Below are 27,098 nucleotides of genomic sequence, written 5' to 3'. Positions count from 1 at the left end.
TTTGCCACCTCTGGGGTATGCCAGCAGGGCAGGAGCAAGGCTGCACAGCTAATCCAGCTGAAGGAGACTCAACCCTCCAGGAAAACCAACTTCTTGGTCCCTTTCATGGACATCGTCAGTGCAGTCTTGGCAAGCATAGCACAGAGGCTGTTGAAGGGGACAGGCTTGCTGGGGGTGGCTGGAAGCTGTGGGCATTCACAGTTGTAGGGTGCACTCTGAGACCTTTAGTTTGCACTGCCTGAAAGGGTAGGGAACTTTTCAGGTGATGTCTGTAGGCCAACAGGGGAATTTTCTGTGTTCTTAGATCCTTCAGATTGTGTGGCATGGATGAATCATAGTGCTGATGTGGAGCCTGCCCATGCAGAACAGCTCTCTGGACTGAGACCTTAGACTGAAAATCAAAGGACTTTCTTGTAGGCCTGGATGAATATTGCAAAGTCTGTTCCATCAGTATTCTCTCACATTTTTATTCTGATCTAATAATGCTGTCTCAGGCACTGGATTCTTCTTCAGGATGAAGTTCCTAATGGCATGTGGGTTTTGGCCCCAACCTCTTCTCTTCCTTAACCTAAAATTCCCCAACCTCCCCAACTTTTCAGACAAACTTTCTGTGTCTGCATTCATCATTTGCATTCTTGCTGTAAATGCAGCAGTGTCTTCCCATAGCATCTGCAGGGATGCTTCTTGGTATTGATGGAAAACTCAGGTTGAGCTCATGCTCGAAACCTCAGCCTGGGAGCATATTCTCTAGGTGAAAATTCACCCAGCAGACAGCTTCCATACCTCAGGCTCACCAGCTTCTGAATGAACAGAACAGAACAGGAATATTAGAATAAATAACCTTTATTAGAATAAACCAAACCAGGTTGGAAGAGACCTTCAAGATCATCGTGTCCAACCCATCAACCAATCCAACCCACCTAAACAGCTAACCCATGGCACCAAGCACCCCATCAAGTCTCCTGAACACCTTCAATGACGGCGACTCCACCACCTCCCTTGGCAGTCCATTCCAATGGGCAATCACTCTCTCTGTGTAGAACTTCTTCCTAACATCCAACCTGAACCTCCCCTGGTGCAGCCTGAGACTGTGTCCTCTTGTTCTGGTACTGGGTGCCTGGGAGAAGAGACCATCATCAGCCTGTCTACAACCTCCCTTCAGGTAGTTGTAGAGAGTGATAAGGTCACCCCTGAGTCTCCTCTTCTCCAGGCTGAGCAACCCCAGCTCCCTCAGCCTCTCCTCACAGGGCTGTGTTCCAAGCCCCTCACCAACTTTGTTGCTCTTCTCTGGACTCGTTCCAGCAAGTCAACCTCCTTCCTAAACTGAGGAGCCCAGAACTGGACACAGGACTCAAGGTGTGGCCTAACCAGTGCAGTGTACAGGGGCAGAATGACCTCCCTGCTCCTGCTGGCCACACTCTTCCTGATGCAGGCCAGGATGCCATTGGCCCTCTTGGCTGCCTGGGCACACTGCAGGCTCATGTTCAGCCTACCATCGACCAGTACCCCCAGGTCCCTCTCTGCCTGGCTGCTCTCAGCCACTCTGACCCCAGCCTGTAGCTCTGCATGGGGTTGTTGTGGCCAATGTGCAGCACCTGGCACTTGGATGTGTTCAATCTCCTGCCCTTGGCCTCTGCCCATCTGCCCAGCCTGTCGAGGTCCCTCTGCAGAGCATCTCTACCCTCCAGCAGATCAACTCTTGAATAGAATAGAATAGAATAGGAATAGAATAGAACAGGAACAGAATAGAATAGAATAGAATAGAATAGAATAGAATAGAATAGAATAGAATAGAATAGAATAGAATAGAACAGAACAGGTTAGAAAAGACCTTTGAGATCATTGAGTCCAACCTAGCACCCAACACCATCTAATCAACTAAACTAAGCACCCCATCCAGTCTCTTCCTAAACACCTCCAGTGATGGTGACTCCACCACCTCCCTGGGCAGCACATCCCAATGGCCAATCTCTCTTTCTGGGAAGAATTTCTTCCTAACACCCAGCCTAAACCTCCCCTGGTGCAGCTTGAGACTGTGTCCTCTTGTTCTTGTGCTTGTTGCCTGGGAGAAGAGACCAACCCCCACCTGGCTCCAGCCTCCCTTCAGGTAGGTGTAGACAGCACTAAGGTCTCCCCTGAGCCTCCTCTTCTGCAGGCTAAGCAACCCCAACCCTGCTCTGGCAGGGCAGGATGGGGGGGTGGACTGGATGCTCTCTGGAGGTCCCTTCCAAGCCCTGACATTCTGTGACTCTGTGATCCTTTTACACTCCAATGCCCTTGCAGGAATGCAAATTGCCTTGCTACTACACCCACCCTCCACTGCTGGAATTATGCATGGCTGCAACGTTTATCTCTGTGATGTTATCAAATAGTGTGGTGATCTGAGGCATTTCTGTTGTTAGAAGGAGCTAACACGGTGTTCCAGCAGTAATGTTCCCAGTGCTGGCAGAAGTTGCTGTGTAATTTCCAAGAAACACCCTGCAGGTACATAAATAAGTTATGTCACTTCTGAGTGGATTCATTTTGCATTACAAAAAGCTTAAATTCTCACTGTCCTTAAAACTGCAGGCATGGTTATTGTGCAGAACAGCTCGAGTAGAAGACAAGGTACGAGCTTTGCCTTCAGTTTGCCACTCTTTGGTGGCACTCAGAGGCAGTGTGCAGCTTGTGGAGAGGGGCCCTTCCCTGCTTGAGCAGGGTGTAGCCACGTTCATCTTGGCAGGGCACCACATCACACCTCCTGGCATAAACAAAGGGTTCATGGCACTTTTGGTAGTAGAAAATCTGTCACCTGCTCTGCTGTGCGTGGGTGACAGCAGTTGTCATGTGAAAAGTGGCTTGCTTTAAGCTAAAGGGACACAGTAATAGGAAGGGCAAAGGTGAAAGAAGTTCACATATTTCATTTGGAGTAGGACTGAGAAGACTCCAGGGGCGCCTTAGAGCTGCCTTCCAGTGCCTGAAGGGATCCTGCAGGAAGGCTGCAGAGGGACTTTTCATGAGGGTGTCTAGACAAGGGGGAATGGCTTGAAGCTGAGGCCAAGCAGGGTTAGACTGGATGTGAGGAAGAAGTTCTTCAGTAGGAGGGTGGTGAGGCTCTGGAATAGGCTGCCCAGGGAGGTTGCCTGCTAAAGCATAGGGTTCCCAGAAGCCTCTGTGTCTGGTTAAAGATGTTCCTGCTCGCTGCAGGGGGTGTTGGAAAGATCACCTTTGAAAGGCGAGAGAGAGGAGTCTGCCCCTTGACTCTGCTCTGCTGTGACCCCACCTCCAATCCTGCCTCCAGTTCTGGTGTCCCCAGCATGAGAAGGACACAGAGCTGCTGGAGGGAGTCCAGAGGAGGCCACAAAGATGATCCAAGGGCTGGAGCACTTCTGCTGTGAGGACAGGCTGAGGGAGCTGGGGGTGATCAGCATGGAGAATACTCCAGGGGAACCTTAGAGTTGCCTTGCAATAGCTGAAGGGATGCTCCAGGAAGGCTGCAGAGGGACTTTTCCTGAGGGTGTCTAGAGACAGGAGAAGAAGGAATGGTTTGAAGCTGAGGCAGAGCAGGGTTAGAGTGGATGTGAGGAAGCAGTTCTTCAGTAGGAGGGTGGTGAGACTCTGGAACAGGCTGCCCAGGGAGGCTGTGGCTGCCTCCGGCCTGGGGTTGTTGAAGGCCAGGTTGGATGAGGCCTTGAGCAGCTGAGTGTAGTTGAGAGGTGTCCCTGCCCATGGTGGGGAGGTTGGAGGAGCTGATCTCTGAGGTCCCTTCCAGCCTGAGCCATTCTGTACTTCTGTAACTTGGTTCATTTCCACCTATATCTGCTGAAAGGTTTAGACAACTTGTGGACCAAGCCAGTGGTACCTTTACTAATAGGTGGCAGCTCCCATTTGGATCCCTGCCCATCAAAATGTGCCCTGGTGTCAGGTTTTGTTTGGATCCCTGCCCATCAAAATGTGCCCTGGTGTCAGGTTTTGCCCAAGGTCATATTTTGATGAAAGTTCAGGCACGTTGTAGTCATTGTTTACAGGAAAGTAGATACCTTGCACAACTTTGGAGGGAGCAGATCAGATAAACCCCTGCTCTCTGCCTGTTTTGTTAACACTACTCCTACAGAAATGTAAAGGACACTTCCCCAGCAGCTCTAATTTCAGTGTGGTTTAGGGAGGTGGGGTGATTCAGAGGGCTGGACATGCAAGGTTATTTGTTGTGTAATGTTATTTATTATGACTTGAGCTTGTCCTGAGAATTCTGGGTGAAAACCTGAAGGGATTCATCTGAGAAGAGATTATCCTTGTTGAGTGTCTCCAGGTGGTAAAATTCCTGGAGGTGGCTTCTTTGAAGGGAGCCAGGTGGCCAGCTTTGAACTGAGGCAACCCTTAGTCGTGAGCAGATCGTAGGCTTAAGTGTTCATCACTGAGCTGGACTTCTGACCAGCAGCTAAAGGTGTGTGATAAATTATAGAATCATGGAATTATTAGGGTTGGAAGGGACCCCAAGGGTCAGCCAGTTCTAACCCCCTTACTGTGGGCAGGGACACCCCACCCTACATCAGGTTGCTCAGAGCCACATCCAGCCTGGCCTGAAAAACCTCCAGGGATGAGGCTTGTGAGAGACTTCTTTTAAAACATTCACCTGGGTGAGGAGGAGAGGAGTTTGGGTCTAAGATGTTTTAGTTTGGATGAAAAATGGGTTAGCAGATATTCTGGATCTGAATCTGCTTCCCCTGAGGGACTGTGAGGTGCTCTCCTCAGAAATGCAAGGACCAGGCTCGTGTACAAATGTCATTCACCATTCCAAGGTGAAGCCAGGTTGTAATGGTCTGGGCTCTTTCAAAGCTGCTTGCTTTTAGCCAGCACCACTACCAAGTAGGTGCTCAGTCATTTGCTTTCTCTCTGTGCCAGCTGCAGGCCTCTCTTGCCATGGTATGGAGACAGAGATCATTTCTGTGTGGGCTCCTTGCCACTGCAGCATTCAGCGACTGAAAGATGCCCGTGGGGATCTGGTGGTAGGAGAGAGAAGCAGCAGAGGCTGGGGCTCCTGGCTCTGAGTTCTGCAGAAGAGCTGTGCCCAGTGAGCACAGACTCCTGGGTGTTTTCCCAAACGTCAGAGTTTCTTCTCTGGTGCCTCCAAAATGCTCAGTTCCCAGACTTGGGCTCTGCACTCTGTTCTGAGCTTTAGTTCCTCTACCACCACAATGCCTCTTTCCACCCTTCTGCTCTCTGAATCTCCCTCTCCAGGTGTCCTTCCCTCACCCCATTCCTCATTGCTGCTGCTCTCAGGCTGTCATTTCAGGGCAGCTGGGCCAACATAAATAGCTTGCCCCTGGCAAAGGGGAGGAGATCCTGTGCTGTGTCTTCTCTCACTTGTTCCCTTCCCCATGTACAAGATTCCCCATCTCAATTTACTCATTTCCTTCCCCACTGTGCTGGCTTTCTCTTTTTCACTGGCTTAGCAAACTCCTTCTCTCCTCAGCAGCACTTTTAGTACTGAACAGCACAAAAGGCTCTGTTTGTGATGGCATCTTTTGGGCAGTGCCTGACTCAATAAGCCACTGCCCTCCCTCCTCCTCTCGCTCCCTGCTCTTCCTCTGGTGTGCCAGCACAGATGCCCCTGCAGCCACCCTGGGAGCTATACTGGGAGCCAGTTTTGATTAGGAGCAATGCAACAGCAATGCAAGGCTCTTCTCCCAGAGGAGGCCACCACAGGCATTTGGACTGCTGCAGCTGAAGGGCTGGCAGGAAGCCAGTGCTGAGGGCTTGCATAAACGGGTGGCCAAACCAAAATTCTTAGTGCAGCTTCATTCTGCATTTCCTTCCATGTTTCAGTTCTCAGTCTTGCCCCAGCCACTGGAACCAGGACTAGCCACCAAAATGAAAGTCCTTTGGAGTCCTGGCAGCCGGGAGCAGGGCAGGAGGAGCTGAGCCTGCAGCTTACATGTCCTCTGTCTGCAGCAGGTCTGGCTTAGGGAGTCTTCCCTCACAGTATCACACAGTATCACAGTATCACCCAGGTTGGAAAGGACCTCGAGGATCATCGAGTCCAACCTGACACCGCAGACCCCATGACTAGACCATGGCACCAAGTGCCACGTCCAATCTCCCCTTGAACGCCTCCAGGGTCGATGACTCAACCACCTCCCTGGGCAACCCATTCCAATGCCGAATGACTCGCTCGGTGAAGAACTTCCTCCTCACCTCGAGTCTGAACCTCCCCTGGCGCAGCTTGAGACTGTGTCCCCTTGTTCTGGTGCTGGTTGCCTGGGAGAAGAGGCCAACTCCCTCCTGGCTACAACCACCCTTCAGGTAGTTGTAGAGGGCAATAAGGTCACCCCTGAGCCTCCTCTTCTCCAGGCTAAACAATCCCAGCTCCCTCAGCCTCTCCTCATAGGGCTTGTGTTCAAGGCCTCTCCCCAGCCTTGTTGCCCTTCTCTGGACACGCTCAAGTGTCTCAATGTCCTTCTTAAACTGAGGAGCCCAGAACTGGACACAGTACTCAAGGTGCGGCCTAACCAGAGCAGAGTACAGGGGCACTATGACCTCCCTGCTCCTGCTGGCCACACTATTCCTAATGCAGGCCAGGATGCTATTGGCCCTCCTGGCCACCTGAGCACACTGCTGGCTCATATTCAGGTGGCTGTCGATCAGCACACCCAGGTCCTTCTCTGTCTGGGAGCTCTCCAGCCACTCCGACCCTCATGGTGTCAGCATATTCCTGCCTCTCCAGGGCAAGCTGGGTTAGCTCTGCATGAAGAGTATTTTCCTCCTCTCTTCTAGGCTGTTGTGGCTGGGATGTTTTTATCCCAGATGAATGGATCCAGTTTACTGTGCAGCTGTATCAGTGCAACCTGTGTAGGGTGGGCATGAGTAGCTAAGGTGGAGGTTGTGGATGCCCCCTTCCTGGAGGTGTTCAAGGCCAGGCTGGATGAGGCCTTGAGCAGCCTGCTCCAGTGGAAGTTGTCCCTGCCCATGGTGGGGGGGTGGAACTGGATGATCTTTAAGGTCCCTTCCAACCTAAACCATTTTATGAGCCTATGAACATGCCCTGGAAACTGACACTGGCTCCTGGAGAGAGCTGTGGGGCCACCCATGCTGCTGTGACTCCAGCAGCAGTCCAGAGAGGATGGATGTCATCTTCAGAGAGGCCCAGCACTCACCCTGACCCAACTTTCCTAAGCCTGTGCCAATGGCAGGATTTCAAACACCTACCACATTGCCTGAGCCCAGCTCAGGTGGGTTTGAAGGGGGCTGAAGCCACGCTGCTGACACAGAGCCCCACAAGCAAGAGTGTAAGTTCTTGCCTTAAAGAATGGAGCAAGAGAGCTTTCCTCATTGTTCTGTTCTGCTGGCTTGGTGCTGAGAAACCATCTTGCCTGAAATAAAAGAACATACCTCCCCTTCTGCCCACTCTGGCAGAGCTACCCAAGATGAAAAATGTCACCCATGGGAATCCAGCATCTTGTCTGCAGTGGGGATGCCAAACCATCTGCCACTTGCCTGCTAAAGCACACAGCAGCTCTGCTCCCAGGAGCCTCTGTGTCTGGTTAAAGATGTCCCTGCTTGCTGCAGGGGGTGTTGGAAAGATCACCTTTGAGAGTCAAGAGAGAGGAGTCTGCCCCTTGGCTCTGCTCTGCTGAGACCTCACCTCCAATCCTGCCTCCAGTTCTGGTGTCCCCAGCCTGAGAAGGGCACAGAGCTGCTGGAGGGAGTCCAGAGGAGGCCACAAAGATGATCTAAGGGCTGGAGCACTTCTGCTGTGAGGACAGGCTGAGGGAGCTGGGGTTCTTCAGCCCAGAGAAGAGAAGATTCCAGGGGCACCTTAGAGCTGCCTTCCAGTACCTGAAGGAGTCCTCCAGGAAGGCTGCAGAGGGACTTTTCTTGAGGGTGTCTAGGACAGGACAAGGGGGAATGGTTTGAAGCTGAGGCAGAGCAGGGTTAGACTGGATGTGAGGAAGGAGTTCTTCAGTAGGAGGGTGGTGAGACTCTGGAACAGGCTGCCCAGGGAGGCTGTGGCTGCCTTCTGCCTGGGGTTGTTGAAGACCAGGCTGGATGACACCTTGAGCAGCTGAGTCTAGCTGAGAGGTGTCCCTGCCCATGGTGGGGAGGTTGGAGGAGATGATCTCTGAGGTCCCTTCCAACCTGAGCCGTTCCAGGAGTCTGTGTTTTTACACCTTGCTACTGGGATGTACCCTGCAGAAGCTTTTTTTCACCTGTCTTTAAACTCCTGCTCTTTATCCATACATTCCAAGAGGCTGTGTTTGCAGCTGGGACTGCTGGCCCTGTGCTGCCCTCAGCATTCTGAGTTACTCCAGATCTCAGCACAGTTCTTTGGAAGCACGACTGGAGCGGTGGCAAGGCAGTCTTAAGAGGAATGGGTTTGACTTACAGCTGTGAAATAAAATGGGATGTGAATAAAAAGTTGATGGCCTGCCCCCTCCCTCAACCAAAAAGAGGCCCCAGAAACGGGAGAGCTTTGAAATATGAGGCACATTAAGGGTTGGGCTTAAAAACTGGTGTGAGGGGGCCCTGCTGTGTCTTGGAGGCCAGGAGAGGTCTGATCTGCTGCTCGAGCTCCATCAGCTGTTGGGTAGCTGCACATGGAGGCCCCATGGGAGCAGGCAGAATGATGCTAATCAGTCTGAAGGTGATGTGTGCTAAATGACAGGCGGGGGGGGATGGGGGAGTGTTTAAATGAGATCTATGCCGCTGGAAAGGGATCTGGAATGAATGAAATACGAGCACGTGAAGAGCAGAGATGTTAAATATTACTGCTCAGGAAGAGAGGGGGAATAAAAAACCCAAACCAGCAACAACAACACACACCAAACAAGATTGTCAAGTGATTGAAGGCACTATTAGATTTTCCTCTCCCCTGGGAGCCTTGATTAAAACTTAACAGTACAAAATATGCCAAGGGATGGATGATCATTTAAAATCTTTTTGTGCTGGTCATGTGAAAGAAAACCTCAGAGCATGCAGGAAGCCAAATTGAAAATGGAGGCTCAGCTCTTAATGTAATTTATTTTTTAATGAAATGATTTAAAGTTGGGAATGAAGTTCTGCTTGGAGACAATGAGGCATGGTGGTTGGAGATGCATAAGGAGAGCAAATTCAGTGCAAGCGAGGCGATGGCGTTCTGGTGCTGAGGCTTCTTGTGGAGAGGGGATGGGATGCTTGCTTCCCCTCACACAGGATCTGCTTCCCCTCACACAGGATCAGAGCCCTGGACATGCAGTCCAGCACCAGGTGTTGTGCAAGAGACAGGATCAGAGCACTGGACATGGGGTACAACACCATGTGTTGTGCAAGAGACAGGATCAGAGCACTGGACATGCAATCCAGCATCATGTCTTGTGCAAGGGACAGGATCAGAGCTCTGAACATGCAGTCCAGCACCATATGTTGTGCAAGAGACAGGATCAGAGCACTGTACATGCAGTCTAGCACCATGTCTTGTGCAAGAGACAGGATCAGAGCACTGTACATGCAGTCTAGCACCATGTCTTGTGCAAGGGACAGGATCAGAGCTCTGGACATGCAGTCCAGCACCATGTCTTGAGCAAGAGACAGGAGCAGAGCTCTGGACATGCAGTCCAGCACCATGTCTTGAGCAAGAGACAGGATCAGAGCTCTGGACATGCAGTCCAGCACCATGTCTTGAGCAAGAGACAGGAGCAGAGCTCTGGACATGCAGTCCAGCACCATGTCTTGAGCAAGAGACAGGAGCAGAGCTCTGTACATGCAGTCCAGCACCATGTCTTGAGCAAGAGACAGGAGCAGAGCTCTGGACATGCAGTCCAGCACCATGTCTTGAGCAAGAGACAGGAGCAGAGCTCTGTACATGCAGTCCAGCACCATGTCTTGAGCAAGAGACAGGAGCAGAGCTCTGGACATGCAGTCCAGCACCATGTCTTGAGCAAGAGACAGGAGCAGAGCTCTGGACATGCAGTCCAGCACCATGTCTTGAGCAAGAGATAGGAGCAGAGCTCTGTACATGCAGTCCAGCACCATGTCTTGAGCAAGAGATAGGAGCAGAGCTCTGGACATGCAGTCCAGCACCATGTCTTGAGCAAGAGACAGGAGCAGAGCTCTGGACATGCAGTCCAGCCCCATGCGTTGTGCAAATCAGGAAGTCTCACAGGGTGCTGCTATCTGTGTAGCAATAAAGATGAGGACAGTCTTTACAATGAGGATGGGGAGACAGCTGAACAGGTTTGCCAGGGAAGTCATTGATGTCCCCTCTGGAGGTGATCGAGGGCAGGCTGGACGAGGCCTTGAGCACCCTGATCCAGTGGGAGGTGTCCCTGCCCATGGGAGGGAGTTGGAACTAAGATGATCTTCAAGGTCCCTTCCAAGCTGATACATTCTATGAATCTATGAATGGAAACTGGGCCATTTCTTCCTCCCTCTGCAGCTGCAGCCCCCAGCTTAGCCCCTTACAAACAAAAGCTCTGCTTTGCCTTTACCTGTGGGCAGCAGCTCATTTTATTTGCCTTAAGCTCTTGGCTCTGCTGCCTTCTGACAGCTGTGAGCTGCACTGGTTAGTTAGCTGTAATGGGAACTATTATGTTCCTGATGATGTTAATATTCCATTGTGGCCCTACCATGGGTGAAATCCTCTGGTCCTTGTATTAACTCTAGATTGGCTGCTCTCACTTCAGGTGACACCGCGCTCTGCTGTGATGAGAAGTACAGAAGGATGTTTGATTGACTTTTCTTCTCATTATTAGCTGTTTAGTTGTAGTGTGTCTGTTGTATCTTCTTCTCTCAAACTCTGCCCATTTGCTTATTGCCATACAGAAGCTGTCCTGGAGCTATAAGAGCTCCAGCCATTGCTCTCCCTGCCTTTGCAGTCTCTGATTTTGTATGGGAGAAAAGATGCCTGAGGGAAAAATGTTATGCCCAGGTAAAGACATTCCTCAGACAGGTATCCCATAATGATTACAAAATAGGCCTGGGCCAGTATTAAAGATCCATAAAAGAACTGAGCATTCTTCTCTCTAGCTTGTTCCACAGCAGGTAGAGCTAGGAAAATACTTGTTTGGAAATAAAATGGTTGAGGAGTTGGAGCCAGCTGTGATGGCCACTGCTTCCCTTCAGGGCAGGGGTTCTGCATCCCAGCCTCCAGGTGAAGGATGTGGGACTGCAGCACTGCCACTGGGATTGCTCTCCCCTGGAGCTGGGGTCTGCTTTTCCCCTTGATGTCTGCACCAGCTTCCACAGCCCTCTGAAACAGCTTAACAACAATCAGCACCCAGTTTGCTAGCTGCATGCAGACTCTTCTAGCTGCACTTCCAGCAGTGCCCCTGTTCAGAAGCAGCTGCAGCAATGACTGCAAAGAGGCTTCTCCTTTGGCAGGCTTCTGCAAGAATGCCCTGAAATGCAAAAACTGACCTTTGGTGATGCCCTTTGGTGTCCTTATGTCCTCAATTTCCTTGGTACAGACTAACCTGTAAGCACTCTGTGGTTTCATCTTAACAGCACTGGTGCCAGGGTACCCTGCAGGGACCCTGGAGGGCTGAGAGCTCCGGGAGCGCCGCTACAGCTTTTTGGCTTTCATAAAGTTCACTAAGGCTTGAAGCCAGCTCCTTGCCTTGCAATCATGTTCAGTGTCACATCCATGTTTGCCTGCTTGCAGAAAACATTCTCCTTGCACTCAGCAAAACAACAGAAAAGATTCCTTCTGCTGTAATCAATTGGAGTTTAAAGGGAAGTGAAAGCAACACAGGCAAGGGCTTTCGATTTCACTGCAAGGAGCTCTCGAGTGCTTTGTTTCAGAGGGCTAATTTTGAGTGTGAGCAGTGCCACTGGCATGTTCCTCATCCTGTTTCCTAGAAACAGGAGTCTTTCAAAAACAAACAAGAGCTCAGGTTCATGTCTGGAGCGTGCCATGAGGCTGTGCAGCAGGTTCAGACACGGGAGATAGGAACTCGCCTGTGTCTGGCTGTGGAAGTTAATCCAAACAGATGGTTTGGTCTCCCCTTCAGTTTTGTTTTTGGAAAGGAAGAGCCAGCACCAAGCTTGTCTCAGTGCCTTTGTGCACAGCAGCTGGGGAACAGGAGAGGAAGCTTCTCCCTGCTGCCCAGGTGTGTGGGGTTTGGACTGAAGGTAGTTTGGTGACACAGCTGAGCCCTGCCGACAGCCACCGGTGCCAGAAGGGACAGTCCTGCTGCCTTTGTGTTGCTTCCAGCTCTGTGCTCCCCTCATCCTCCCAACTCCAGAGCCATCTCCAGTACTCACTGCTGAGCAGGTTCAGCTCATGAATGTGCCAGGAAACTACTACCTTTCATCCCCACCCCCCCACTCCTTTCTTTCCTTTTCCTAGGATTGGTTTTCTGCCAGCTTAGTTGGCAATTAAATGAGGTCAGCACTTTTCCAGCTACAAAGGATTTGTCTTCCTGGCACAGTTAATCCCCTCTGTCTTTGTTGAGACTCAAAATGCACTGCCAGGACCTGGCCAAGAGCTACTGGCTTTCAGGGAACAGGAGACTTGTGTTGCTGTGTCTTCATGTTTGGCATCATGAGTGGTTTTGGTTCCTGCTTCTGCTGTCTGGGGTGTGTGTGAGATGGGAGTCAGCTTGTGGGGTGTAAGTGGGTGGCAGGTTGTTGTTCAGGAGTGACATGAAGGCCTGTGCCAGCAGGTGTCAGCATCCCATGCTCTTACTGGGGAGCTTTGGTGCCATTTAGGTTGTTTTCCTGCAATTAAAATCTCATCCAGGCATTGCACTCACACCCAGAGGAGAACAAAGGCTCCAGCCCAAGGTGTCCAAAACAATCAGGGATTGGAGTGGGGCAGGTGGAGGATTCCAGGGGCAGTCAGGAGGGGGCTAAGCTGGGCAAGCTTAAAGAGATGGAAGAAAATCTTGTGCTGGAAGCAGCAGGAGTGCTCAGCTGTTGTGGTGCTGAGGGTGGAGGTGCCATCACCTCCAGACCAGCACAAGAACCACCACAACTCTTTGTGCTCACTGAACTCTGCCTGCAGGCTTGCCCAGTGTTCCCAACAAAGGGTGTCACTCCCACAGGAGCCAGGTTTAGGCACTGCCAAGGAAGCTGAGCTCTTAGCCTTGGACATTTCACAAGCACTTCTGCATGTTTCACAGTAGGCTCTCTGCTGCATGAGTCAAAGGGCTCTGGAAATATTGATAGTGATGCATGACCCCAAAAAAAAACCCCAAAACCCAAATGATTCATTTTGTCATAGCTTGCTGCAAAAAGACACAGGCAGCAGCATGCAAAAGAGGGCCAAGAGTGAGGAAATGAAGCAGCACACACCTATGCTGAGTGGAAGGATTTGAGTGAGTGCTCAGCTAAACAGTGCAGGAAGTGCAGCTCTTCAAATCTGGCAGAGTTGAATGTGACAACACACAAAGCTTCCCCAAGCTCCTTGCATTTTGGGCTGCAGCAGGGCTGTGACCATCCCAGCACACACAGTTACAAGCCCCAGGGCCTTGTTTCTCCAAAGGAGCAGATCTGCTGAGTGCACACCATGCATGGATGTGCTGTAAAGTGGCTCTAATGCCATTTGTCCTCTCCTTGGTACATCTTATTTCAGAGTGATGTGGTGATTTAAAATTCCAGGGAAAACCCAGCTGCAAGCCTTTAAACCAGATGTTTTTCCTTGTCCATGTAGTCCCAAGCAGGCTGTTCCCAACCCTGCTCACATATCTGAACATCAGGAGCAGAGAAGTCATTTGTCACAGGCTGGCAGCTGAAGCATTTCCAAGCAGTTCTCTCTTTTACTCTGAATTTGCAAACCCAGGAACTTCTGTGGGTGGCACTGAGTGATTCTGGGGTTCTCAAGGGGCTTCTGCAGGCTTGCTGAGTAATAGTGAAATACAAAAGTACTTGTTGAGATGTTCTTTGGGGTGGACATTTGGCAGAGTCTGAAAATGAGACACTAGACCTCAGGTGACTGTTAAGTTAAACCTCAGGGGATGTGAGTGTGATGGTTAAAGCTTCATAGCCCTCCCAGGTTGTGAAACCAGCTAGACTGGAACACAAGTCTTAGCCTTAGACAGTAGCATCCCTAATGACACCTGGAAGGATATTCACTTATGGAGCAGGATTGGTTTATTTGTGCAGGGCTGGGGAGACTTCACCTGCAGTGTGGTGTCAGGCTCTGGGGCCCTCAACACAAGGACATAGACCTGATGGAGCAGGTCCAGAGGAGGGCCACAAAAATGATCAGGGGGCTGGAGCACCTCTGCTACAAGGACAGGCTGAGGGAGCTGGGGTGGTTCATCCTGCAGAAGAGAAGCCCCCAGGGAGACCTAAAAGCAGCCTTCCAGTACCTGAAGGGGGCTACAAGAAGGCTGCAGAGGGACTGTTTGCAGAGGCCTGCAGGGACAGGACAAGGAGCAATGGTTTGACAGGAGAGCAGAGCAGATTTAGATTGGATGCTAGGAGCAAGTTCTGCACCATGAGGGTAGTGGAACACTGCAGCAGGTTGGCCAGGGAGGTAGTTGAGTTCCCATCCTGGAGCTATTCAAGGTCAGGCTGGACAAGGCTCTGAGCAACCTGCTCTGGTGGAGGATGTCCCTGCTCAGTGCAGGGGGGTTGGACTGAATGACCCTTGGAGGTCCCTCCCAACCCAACCCATTCTGTGATTCTGTTGCAGCTGGTGCTGTGCAGTGCCCTTAACCTTTCAAATGCATTGGCACCAGGTTGCTAAGATTGAAGTGAATTCCAAATGGGAGAGTGTTTGCCTGATCCTAGCTGAGCAGCACAGGAGCAGCTCAGGCAGCCGCCTTAGTGTGTTTTGCAGGCTTAACAAGGGGTGAGTGGCTGCCACACCATTGTTTTAACCCTCTATGACTGATGGCTATCCTGTAGCTGCTCAGGGAGCAGCATAAATATTTCACTCTGCTGTAGTTCAGCAGGGCAAGTGTGAAGTGTGGAGCCCAATGTTTCATGCTGACACAAAGCACTGACATGGATGAGCAGACAGATAAACGCTGAGCTGCTCGGTGCTTGCTTGGAGATTCTGCTGATGGTTCTATTTTCTGCCAAATGTTTTATTGGAGTAATAACAGGAGCTGGCTCAGTCCTGCTAGTGGACCAATTACCTGGGGTGTGTGGATTGCAGAGGAGACAGGCTGCTTGGCATCTGTGTGTATGCAAAAATGAGCCTGGTAGGTGATGGGTGTGCATGGAAGGGGCTAAAATGTCTCTTAGAAGACCAAAAGATGCAAAAACTTGCAGGTGCCTGCAATTCCTGTGCACAGAGAGGAGTAAAAATAAACCCAAGCAATTGCCCCTGCTGTTAAAAGCATGGTTTCCTGGGCTGCAGTATGAAAAGTGTGGCCAGCAGGCCTAGGGAGGGTCTCCTGCCCCTCTGCTCTGCCCTGCTGACACCACACCTGCAATACTGTGTCCAGCTCTGGGCTCCCCAATTCAAGAGAGACAAGGATGTGCTGGAGAGAGTCCAACAGAGGCTATGAGGGTGACTGGGGGACTGGAAAATCTCTGCTGTGAAGAGAGACTGAGAGCCCTGGGGCTGTTCAGTCTGGACAGGAGAAGGCTGAGAGGGGATCTGATCAATGTCTATCAATATCTGAGGGGTGGGTGTCAGGATGAAGGTGCCAGGCTCTTTTCAGTGGTGCCCAGTGATAGGACAAGAAACATCAGGGTCAAGCTGGAACTCAGGAGGTTCCACCTCATCATGAGGAGACACTTCTGTATGGTGAAGGTGATGGAGCCCTGGAGCAGGCTGCCCAGAGAGGCTGTGGAGTCTCCTTCTCTGAAGACTTTCAAGACCCAGCTGGATGTGTTCTTGTGTGACCTGCCCTGGGTCATCCTGCCCTGGATGCTCTCTGGAAGTCCACTGCAGCCCCTAACATTCTGTGATTCCCTCATGGTGTGCCCTGTAGCAGGAGAGCATGGATGGAGCCTGTGGGATTTGGATGTGACACCTTGAGTTTTGGTTCCTGTGCCTGGCTGGGTGAGAAAGGGCAGCATGTCTCTGCCTCTTTCTAAAGCAGGAGGTGTCCATGAGTAGTTGGCAAAGAGTGCCTCCTTGAAGTGCTGTGGTGGCACACAATTAAAGGTGTTCACACAGGGGGAAACACCTGGAGGAAGAGCTCCTGACTGCTGCTTTTTTTCCCCTGCACCACAAGTTTCAGTGCTGGTAGGGAGCTGTGTGGGATCACGAGGAGACGACAGAGCCAGCACTGGAGGGGAGCTGTTTGTGACCAACCCACAGCAAATATCTACAAGAGAAAGGAATTGATTTTCCTCAAATTCCTGTCAGAAGCTCAGGGGATGTTTCATGTAGCTGCCAAGGCTGGTGAAGAGGGGAGTCAGTGGAGCAATGCTGAAGGCAGTACCTGAGGATCTGATCCTCAGTGCTGCAACTCAGGTTTCCAAGGAGATTGAGGATTCATGCTGAGCTTCTGCTGCTGGTTGTCAAAGGCTGTATGGCGTGAGCAATTGTGGGGCAAGGGTTTCCTTTCAGTCTCAGGGATTGCATTTGCATTGCAGCAGTGCCTGGGATCAGGTTCAGCAGTGTGACTGTGGCTGCCATCCTCTGTGCTGGTGGCAGGCCAGTCAGCAGCCTTGTTTTGAAAGGATGAGTGCCTTCTCCCAATTGCTTACCAGTGGCAGCAAAGGGGAATTCATTATTCTGTCTCTTTGCTCATTTGCTTGGGGATATAAAAGTGTCTGGTTTCTTCAGGGCTTGGTTGGGATAAGGAGTTGGTTTCCTCTGGGAGCAGTCCCAGCCCTTCCATGAGCTGTGCACCTGGGTAGGGTCTGGGTTAGGGCTGTAGTGAGCAGACCTGGCAGATCCCCTTTTGCCCTCATACCAAGGGTAGTGTGTAACACAGGGATGCTCCTGGGAAACCCAAGGCAGGTTTTCCCCAAAGGGCAATAAACTTTCCTCAGGAAGAGACACCAAGCTGCCAGCAGCCTCAGCAGTGCTGTGATGGGCACCCAGGGCCGTCTGAGGAGAAGGCTTTGCAGTAGGCCTAGAGGAGAAGGGATTGGCTTGGCTGCAGCATAATTGAAATAGTTCCTTCTGTGCATTTGGGATCCCCAAGGCCTGGTGATTAACCCAGGCCACAGTGTTAGGTGCTGTGTAAACAGAGAACAAGATGATGCTCTGTGCCCTACAGAGTGTGCGTTGAGGAGCTAACACCTACCCAAGAGGCCTCCTAACTGTGCTGCTGCTAATTAAAGTTACAGTGACGACTCTGTCACTCATTAGGACTTTCCAAGCTAGTCTAACTGCCTGGCTCATACCCTGCATGTCACCAAAGCTGATACTTACCATACCAAAATCAAAAAGTATCACAACCAAGTGATTAATTCTTTCCTGTGTGCTGGGGCAGCAGATCTACAGGCAGGTGGTTCCTGCACCCTTCCCATTCTGCAGAGTAAGGTTTTCCTGCAAAGGTTGTGTTTCTTTTCTCCCTCCTGGCCCTTGCTAGATTAGAAAGGGAGCAAGGCAAGCTTCCCTTCCTTGTAACTGAACAGCTTTCAATCACCTGTCAGCTCTGCAGAGGTGGTGTGCAGCTGAGCTGACATTGTTTATGGTGTGCATAACACCAGAAATGTGCCTCTCCTTTCAACAGGATGTTGTGCTTGTCCTGATTCTTCTGCTCCTACACCTTCTGTAACCATTTCATAAAGGTCCCTTCCTAGTCAAAACATTTTATGACTCTGCTCTATGATTTACATCCAAACAAAGCAGGGGAAATCCCTGCCTGCCTCTGCAGAGCGAGCTGTTCATGGGGAAAAAACAACTGCTGAGAAGCTGCTTCTTGCCCAAGGTGCCAGGCTGGGAGCACCAAGCCAGCCTTGTGCTGATGGAGTAAACAGGGCACAAATTCTGTGCTTCAGGGAGAAGCTCAGACTGCACAGCTGCTGCTGTGAGGAGCAGCACAAGGAGCAAGCAGAGCTCATTGCTTGTGGGCTTGCAGGCTGACCTCTTGTAGGCTTGAGCTCAGAAGGTGTCTGAGCTGTGAGCAGGGACAGAGGAGCTGCCACCAGCTGGCCTCTGCCTCGTCCTCTTTCAAGAGCTTTGGAGATGAGGATCAAAAGAGTCCCAGCTCCCACTTTGATGGGTCCCAGGCACTTTGCTGTGTGCACAAAGCAAGGGGCAGTGAGGGCTGAGAAGGTGGGGTGACAGTATCTCAGTGTCACCTCCCATGAGGGCTGGCTGGCTGTGCAGGAGGAGGTGAGTGACCCTGCACGGCGGGTGGCAGGGGACTGGTGGAGCCCCTTCAAACCTGGGAGGAAAGGGACCCTGTTGACTGCTCCTGAGGGCAGGACAAGGCCCCAGCAGTCTTTGTGACCTGTGCCTGTGCAGTGTGATGGAGTCTTCTATAATTAACCATTGTCAGGAAGAGTCCTGGGAGCAGCGGCTGGCATTTCCACTAGGAGCAGCAGATTAAGGAGCAGAGAGGTAATGAGGTGCAAGGAGAAAATCCTTCCCTAGGGAACAAATCAAACCTGATACCATCCTGAAGGGTAATGAGAAATGCAGTTGCCAACCTGAGATTCACCACAGCTGCCTGGAGGAATGGGAAGCCTGCGTTGCTGTTCAGAACAGCAGTGAGGGGATGCTGCCCCTGGGGTCTGCTGCAGGAGGCAGGGGGGGCACAGCCTGCACACCTCCCTCCTGGCCCTTGCCTTGCCAAAGGCTTCCTGAGGCCTTGGCCAAGCCATTTCACTGCTCTGTGACAGGGGTGTCTGTTGTGGTGTCTTGAAGTTTCCCCCCAGCATTAACTTCAGCCAGACTAAGTCAGTTAGAAACAGATGGAGCTGTATTTACAAGCAAGAAATTTCATCAGGAAGTGTGGCCAGCAGGAGCAGGGAGGTCGTTGTGCCCTGTACTCAGCACTGGTTAGGCCACACCTTGAGTCCTGTGTCCAGTTCTGGGCCCCTCAGTTTAAGAAGGACATTGAGACACTTGAACGTGTCCAGAGAAGGGCAACGAGGCTGGGGAGAGGTCTGGAGCACAGCCCTGTGAGGAGAGGCTGAGGGAGCTGGGGTTGCTTAGCCTGGAGAAGAGGAGGCTCAGGGGAGACCTTATTGCTGTCTACAACTCCCTGAAGGGAGGTTGTAGCCAGGTGGGGGTTGGTCTCTTCTCCCAGGCAAGCAGCACCAGAACAAGAGGACACAGTCTCAAGCTGTGCCAGGGGAGGTTTAGGCTGGATGTTAGGAAGAAATTCTTCATAGAGAGAGTGATTGCCCATTGGGATGTGCTGCCCAGGGAGGTGGTGGAGTCACCATCCCTGGAGGTGTTTAGGAGGAGACTTGATGAGGCGCTTGGTGCCATGGTTTAGTTGATTAGATGGTGTTGGGTGATAGGTTGGACTTGAAGATCTCAAAGGTCTTTTCCAAGCTGGTTAATTCTAGTCCAGTCTAGTCTAGTCTAGTCTATACCATTTACCCAATGAATTTGTTTAGAATAATCTTTTGTTTTCCTCTTTACACCCAGTAGTGATTTATTTGCATTTTTCTGCTTCCCTGCTTGAACTCTGCAGGTGAATTTTCAAAGGCATAGCCTGAACCCACCACAGATGTCCACAAGGCAGTGCAGACAGGCTGCCTCTGTGCAGCCCCACGGGGCTCTGAAGCCAGGACTGTGTCTGCAGTGCTGAGTTACACAGGGCCAAGTGGCACAGGCTGGCCCTGTCCACACTACACAGAACTTGGCCCATCTCCTCTGTTTTGGTCTCAGGTGATGCCTCTCTGTGGCCCTAAGGCAGTGCTGAGGCTTTTGGTGCTTTCTCCAGACCAGAGCACTTTTAGTGATAGGAGGCTGTGTGGCAGAGCAGCACAGCAATGTTCTGGATGAGGATCTGTGGTGTGTGCTCCAACATCTGGCAGAAGAGCCTATGGCTGTGTCTGCAGGAGCAAACCCAGCTGTGCTGGGCTGGGAGGAGCCAGACTTGCACTCTTCTGCCTTTACTGACTGTGGGAATGATGTCCCCTGGAGCAGGCATGGGTTTCACTTGGACTGGCAGTGCCAGGCAGCATGCCAACAGTTCTGCAGCACTGACCACCTGTGAGCCTGTAAATCAATTTGTGCTCTGGCTCTGCTGTATTCAGCAGGGTCAATGACACCTGGGTGGCCATGCCATCAGGGCCAGGTGCCCACACTGAGAGAAGTCAGGGCATGTTTTGTGCATGGGGCTACACAGTTGAAGGAGCTGTGGCCACAAGAGCTCATGTCACTGATACAACAAGTCTTAGGTGACTGTCACCATAACTGCTAACCTCACTGGGATATCCAGTAGCTTAACTGAAGCATGTAGGAAGCACTTCTGTCCTCTACATGGAAGCTGGAGCAATTCATTGTTGCCTCAGACAGTGTTTACAGCCCTTAGAAATCTGCAGGCCACAAACAAGCATTCCAGGAGCAGCATGGATTGCCTGTAACAAAATCCTAGGCTGTGAATGTGCTTTCCTGGGCTCCTGGCATGTCAAGAGAGGAGATTCTGCCCCTTGGCTCTGCTCTGCTGAGACCCCACCTCCAATCCTGCATCCAGTTCTGGTGTCCCCAGCATAAGAAGAGCACAGAGCTGGTGGAGTGAGTCCAGAGGAGGTCACAAAGGTGATCCAAGGGCTGGAATACCTCTGCTATGAGGACAGGCTGAGGGAGCTGGGGTTGCTCAGCCTGGAGAATACTCCAGGGGAACCTTAGAGCTGCCTTCCAGCACCTGAAGGGATCCTCCAGGAAGGCTGCAGAGGGACTTTTCATCAGGGTGTCCAGAGACAGGAGAAGGGGGAATGGTTTGAAGCTGAGGGAGAGCAGGGTTAGTCTGGAGCTGAGGAAGAAGTTCTTCAGCAGGAGGGTGGTGAGACTCTGGAACAGGCTGCCCAGGGAGGCTGTGGCTGCCTGCTGCCTGGGAGTGTTGAAGGCCAGGTTGGATGAGGCCTTGAGCAGCTGAGTCTAGTGGAGAGGTGTCCCTGCCCATGGTGGGGAGTTTGGAGGAGCTGATCTCTGAGGTCCCTTCCAACCTGAGCCATTCTAGGATTCTGTGACCCTTGGGCATCCAAGAACCACAAGGTAACAGCTACAGAAATGTGGGGGACAGGGAACATTACAAGGAGGAGGACAGAAGTAGGTGGTGAATGTCAGACATTTTACAGGGCACTGAGGTGTGATGTGGGGTTTGATGCTGAGCTCCCTGCTTTGCCATGTGAGGGACAAGGGCAGCATTTCACCCAGCAGTCTGTGGGAGCAAGCAGAGTAGGACATGAAGGCAGAGCAGATCTGCAAGGCATCTTCCAGAGGTCACTTCCAACCCCTAACATCCTGTGATCCTGAGTGGCAACATCCTGTGGTCCTGAGTGGCAACATCCTTTGATCCTGAGTGGCAGCATCCTGTGGTCCTGAGTGGCAACTGGGGGTCCTGCAGGGCTGGAAGAGCCTGGAACACCAGGGCCCCATTCCAAGAGGGTTAAGGCGTTCTCACTCTCACATGCCACCCTGTTGATGTGCTCTCCCTGCTGACAGTAATCTTTTGTGCCTGCAATCTTGGTCTCATCTGTGTGTGCAATCTTGGTCTCATCTGTGTGTCACCTCTCATCCTGTGACATCTCTTCCCCCCCGCAGTGCCGCAGGCACCGCAGGAGGGTTTGGTGCTCCCCAAGTTGTGGCAGGGAAGTGTTTCCTCCACGGAGCTCTCTGCCAATCATTCTGGATCCTGGGGCAGGGTTTGAGGCTAATGCTGCCTGAGCTGCCCTCGGGCTCCTTGCAGTGTAGCTGTGTCATTTTTCTGCTCAGAGTCTTGCTTGGCATTTTCCTTCAGTCTTGTGCAGTGTGAGTTGGGCGGATGTCAGGCAGCGTGTTCTGAGTCAGAGGAGAGGCAGTGCTGCAGCAGAAGGAGAACAGAAGGGTAACTATTGCAGCATTCACAGCATGGGTTTTTTTCATCCTGAGATTTGCAAAAGTTAGTTGGAGTTGTTCAGCCTAAAAACAATTCCATTATTAGAGAGGAGCTGACTCATTAAACCAGTTTCTGTTTCTCCAGAGAGCTCAGAAGGAAACACAGTGCTTCAGTACATCTAAATGCACTCAAGTATGCCTGCTGCTAGCAGTCAAACTCCACAGAAAGCATCTTTCTTCTCTACTCTCTTCCTGCCAATTCCCTCTTTCCTTAGTGCTTCCCTTGACCTGTCTTCTTCCTCTGTGTGCTACAAATGTCAGGAGATATGACAGCTTTCGACTCTGCACCTTCACCCCCTCTGTGCATTCTTTCCTGCCAGCAGCTGCAAAGGTCTCCCACTCTTTGCCATGAGAGTCAGGTGGAGCAAAACCAGCTGAAATCCAGCCCAGGGCAGAGTGTTTCTGTGCATCCTTGGTGTGTGTCCCACATTAGTTTCTGGGCCACCTGAGTACCTACAAGCGGCCAAGGTGAGGCAAATGATGGAGAGGGTAAGCAGTGAGCACAGGAGCAACTTGGGGAAGGCTTGACCTGCAGAATCTATTAATTAGCCCATGCTAACAGGGAGATGGGCAGCTGGTTTCTGGGTCCTAGTCTATGGACCTGGCAGCTGGCAAAGATGTGTTGTAGCTTGAACACTGAGCTGTGACAGTGTGTCCCACATGCTGCACATGCTGAGCCCAGCCAAGTGGCATCTCCTGCCGGGTGAGGTCAGATGTCTGCCCTCATGCCTCTTGTCCTCTGTTTGCCATTTGTCTTGGGAGTCAAAAATTGACTGCAGCATGGTGAAACACTCAGACTCCTTGTTGTTCCAACCACTAACACTCTGTGGGCTGCCCTTTGGCTAATCCCTCCTCTTCCTCCCCTGACCTCTTGCAGAAGGCCATGCTTGTTAAGCGGGTGATGCTGGATTTGCAAGATTGATCTCCAGGCATTTCACACTGTGTTGCCTTGCATGTTTTATATCAGTGTCCTAATTAAGTGATCAGGTGTTGATGGATGAGTGTTCACAGCAGTGACTCTTCTCTGAGCAATGAACAGTGGAAGAAAACCTCCAGGAGCCTGGGAAGTGTGTGCAGATGAGTTGGTCTTTGGGGGAATCTTTCACTTGCTCTTGCAGGCTGAGTCCAGAGTTGATTCAGGATCTCAGATGGGATTCCCTGGAAGTGAAAAACTCTGCTTGGCTCTGGCTTTGCCACTGGATGCTCCCACACATCTTGAGTGTTGGTCATCATTCCTCAGGTAGATGTAGTGAGAGCAGCACAGTTCAAAACATCAGGGGAAAGTAGCTTTGGACATAGGAAAAGCAGAAAGATCCCTGACACGTCCTAGCCCTGGAGGGGGAGCAGAAGGCAGCTGTAGAAAGCTGCTCAAGGCTCTAAGGAGGAAGCAGCAGTGGTCTGACACTCAGCATTTGCTTTCTTTCCAGACTGCTGTCAGCTGTGGTTTGCTCTGTGCTGTCCTTCCACCGCTGCTCTTCCCCTCCTCTCCTCAAGTGTGTCTGCTGCAGCAGCAAGTGGGGAAAGTCTGCCCTTGCGTTGTGAAACTGGTGAGGGGACGTTCCTGAGTTCAGCAGGCAGCAGCAGGCCAGCCAGGCTCATTTGTGTGGAAGTCTTGCAAGCCTTCTCACACTGACCCAAGAAGCCTTGCAGAAGTGATGGCAATCTGCAGCCAGCTGCCTCCCTGCCTGGCAGGGGCTCAGCCTGGCAGCCTTTGCCTACCTGGCAGTGATGTGAATCAGCTCCTGGAGCAAGCCGGCAGCTGAGTGGAAATTGTCTGGCTGCCTGGCACGGTGCCAATCCACATCCAGTCACAGAGTATGAGCAAGGCAAGAACAAAGGCCTTGGCAGGTCTTGCCTTTCCCTCAGGAGCTGCTTGGTGGGGTCTGCTGTCCGGGTCTGGCCGGCCGCTTCCATCTGTGACCAGCAGCTTGCACAACTTGCTCAGTGTTTGAACTGATTGTGAGTCCCACTCAAGTGCATCTTGGGGAGCCCTTACATCCCTCCAGAAGGAGGCCTATTCAGGGCAGGCAAGCAGAACACCTTTGTGTGCTTCTGGAGCAGCTGGGACAATTGCTGGCTGCTCAGGAAGAAACTCCTTCGGGAGAGGAGGAGCCTGGTGTGACAAAGAGCCCGGCCTCCCAGTCTTGGTCTTGATCTAAGGGGGCAGTGCCCATTTCCAGCCTGCACTGTGCTCAAGGCCTTTTGGGCTTAGGAGGTTGAGTGAAGGTGAATAGGATAGGATAGGATAGGATAGGATAGGATAGGATAGGATAGGATAGGATAGGATAGGATAGGATAGGATAGGATAGGGTAGGATAGGGTAGGATAGGATAGGATAGGATAGGATAGGATAGGATAGGATAGGATAGGATAGGATAGGATAGGATAGGATAGGATAGACCAGGTTGGAAGAGACCTTCAAGATCATCGAGTCCAACCCATCATCCAACAACACCTAATCAACTAAACCATGGCACCAAGCACCCTATCAAGCCTCCTCCTAAACACCTCCAGTGATGGTGACTCCACCACCTCCCTGGGCAGCACATCCCAATGGCCAATCTCTCTTTCTGGGAAGAACTTCTTCCCAACATCCAGCCTAAACCTCCCCTGGCACATCTTGAGACTGTGTCCTCCTGTTCTGGTGCTGGTTGCCTGGGAGAAGAGACCATGACATCTTACAAACTGTGGCCAGAAGGTGGTGTCTCTCTTAGATGTCTTCTTTTCCTTTTATTTCCCTTTCCCATTGTTGTTCCTGATGTTGGCTTTCATTTGATTTTCTGATGCCTCCTGCATTTCATTTCCCTGAGTTCAGTCTCTGCCTGGATTTAGAGCCATAATCATCAGCAGTTGGAAGTGTGGGGGGTTAAAATGATAAAAGAAATTTGCTATAATGTAGGGTGGGTTTTATTTTCTTCCCCCTTCTAGCTTTTCAAGGTCTAATTATTTTGCAGCTGATCTAGTATGCAATTGATAAGATGAAAATGTAAATGTACAGGCTTAGCACTCAGAGTGTTTTTCATCTGATCAAAGGAAGGGAAGCATTTTGCAAAACACCAAGCTTGCATTTTCGCTCCTGCCTGAAGCTGGATGCAGTTGAGCCATCAGCACATCCACAGGGCAGCCACTAATGTTTCTTTCCTTTTTCTACAGGAGGTCTCGACCTGATCTTCATGCCAGGCCTTGGGTTTGACAAAAAAGGCAACAGACTGGGAAGAGGGAAAGGATATTATGATACCTACCTTGAAAGATGCATGAAACACCCCAGGGGGAAGCCTTACACCCTTGCCTTGGCCTTCAGGGAGCAGATATGTGAATCAGTGCCTGTGGCAGCAAATGATGTCCAAGTAGATGAAATCCTTTATGAAGGCTGCTGAAAGTGCCTTGAAGGGAGTGACCTGCCAAAGAAAGATCCATCCTGAGCAGAGGGAGCTGCCAAAGATCCATCTTGAACAGGGTGACCTGCCAAAGATCCATCAACTCATGACTTTTTAATAGTCATTTATGACTTTGGGAGCAATAAAATACACTGTTTGTATTTGAACAGGGAAAAAATCACCCTGGCCCATGTAGATGTGGGAAGAGTAGCGAGGATTGCATTGATTTGCTTCTAATACCTGGTGTAAATTCTTACTCTAGAATCAATAGGAACAAGAATGTGGGGCTGTTCATTACACTAAGGGCCATTCCTTCTCATCATTCTGTTGAGGAACAAGCTACTGAAGAGTTTTGTCATTCCAGTTTGAAACTTAACTGTCTGCTGCTGGTAGTTCTGGGTCCACTCTGGAATCAGCTACTGGTTATGGTAAGAGTTCTCAGTACTCCCTCTGTCCATCTGTGAGCAAAACAGGAAAGTGCCAGATAAATCTTACAGTAAACTGGGCAAAAAAATGGTGATTGGGAAAAGCCTCAGCTAATTTTAGTCTGTACAATAATTGTGACTCTACTTGGCACCTGGAAGTTGTCTTAGAATAAAAGGTGTAGCCTGTTCATTTAAAAGCTTCATGTCCATGACTTTGGTGTATGGCTCTTTGCTTTGAAGACAAGCTTGGAATGGTCCCAGAATCACAGAATGTTCAGGGTTGGAAGAGACCTTGAAAGCTCATCCAGTCCAACCCCCCTGCCAGAGCAGGATCACCCAGGGCAGGTCACACAGGAACATGTCCAGGCAGGGTTTGAAAGTCTCCAGAGAGCACTTCCACAGCCTTTCTGGGCAGCCTGCTCCAGGGCTATGTCACCCTCTCACAGTGACAAAGTTTTCCCTTCTGTTCCTGTGGCACCTCCTCTGCTCCAGCTTGCCCCCAGTGCCCCTTGTGCTGTTATTGGACATCACTGGGCACAGCCTGGCTCCATCCTTCCAGCACTGCCCTGCACATCTTTATCACCAGCAATGAGGTCACCCCTCAGACTCCTCTGCTCCAAGCTAATGAGCCCCAGCTCCCTCAGCCTGTCCTCGCAGGGAGATGTTCCACTGCCTTCAGCATTTTTGTGGCTCTAGTGCTGGACTCTCTCAAGCAGTTCCCTGAGGTCCTTCTTGAATTGAGACCTTTCCACCTCAGAATGAACCTTTTCACCTCAGAATGTGTGTATTCAGTTTTACTCCCTTTTTGCTAAGACAGATACTAATTAAACCCTGTTACTTAGCAGCTCAGGTCTCTCTGGCCTGTGCTCCTTGGTGCCTCTCCATCCTTTAACAAATGTCCACCTGTCTAAGGTGAAGATACCATCAGTATTGGCCTGCTGGGCTTCAAACCACTGTGTGCAGAAGAGCTGGAGCCTGAAGAAGACAGCTGGCAGCACTCTGCAGGCTGGGCTGTTCAGTGATCTGACTTGGCCTTCCATCAGTTCTTTGTCAAACTATTTCAGTCCAGCAAATGAAGGATGCAGAGTAAGATGTGTTGATGTATTCACAAGGGGTTGTGCAGGCAGAAAATGACAGTATCAGTGCCTGGTGCTTGTGGCAGAGCATCCTTCAGCTCCTCTCAGCTCTGCAGTGCTGCCAGCTGCGCTGTCTTACAGGAGGGAGACAGCCTCATAGGATTTAAGACCTTTGGGGGAGAAATGTGATGAGAAAATTGGACCATATTTTCCCAGGATCTGTGTCCTGGCAGCACTTTAATCCCTTCTTCAGTTCTGAACTTCTGCTGGCATCTGGAGAGCAGCAAAACAAACGAAGGGGCTGGGTTTGCATGCAGCAGACCTGCTTCCAGCTTTGTCTGCAGGG

General features: G+C 51.1%; 1 protein-coding gene across 2 annotated transcripts in view; it reads left to right on the top strand.

Moving 5' to 3' along the window:
- Positions 1-25,873, top strand: part of MTHFS (methenyltetrahydrofolate synthetase) — a 32,556-nt gene extending 6,683 nt beyond the window's left edge. For both annotated transcript variants that reach the window (XM_068143428.1, XM_068143429.1), the window contains exon 3: positions 25,028-25,873. In XM_068143428.1, the coding sequence (XP_067999529.1) occupies positions 25,028-25,251 (224 nt within the window). In that variant the 3' untranslated portion in view covers positions 25,252-25,873. The remainder of the gene's footprint in view (positions 1-25,027) is intronic.
- Positions 25,874-27,098: the final 1,225 nt, after the last annotated feature.

Source organism: Melanerpes formicivorus, unplaced genomic scaffold, assembly GCF_026170545.1.
Source record: "Melanerpes formicivorus ecotype bairdi unplaced genomic scaffold, bMelFor1.0.p_v2 SCAF_10, whole genome shotgun sequence".
NCBI lineage: Eukaryota > Metazoa > Chordata > Aves > Piciformes > Picidae > Melanerpes > Melanerpes formicivorus.
The sequence above is the reverse complement of the archived record's forward strand: the minus strand, read 5'-3'. Positions and strand labels throughout refer to the sequence as shown.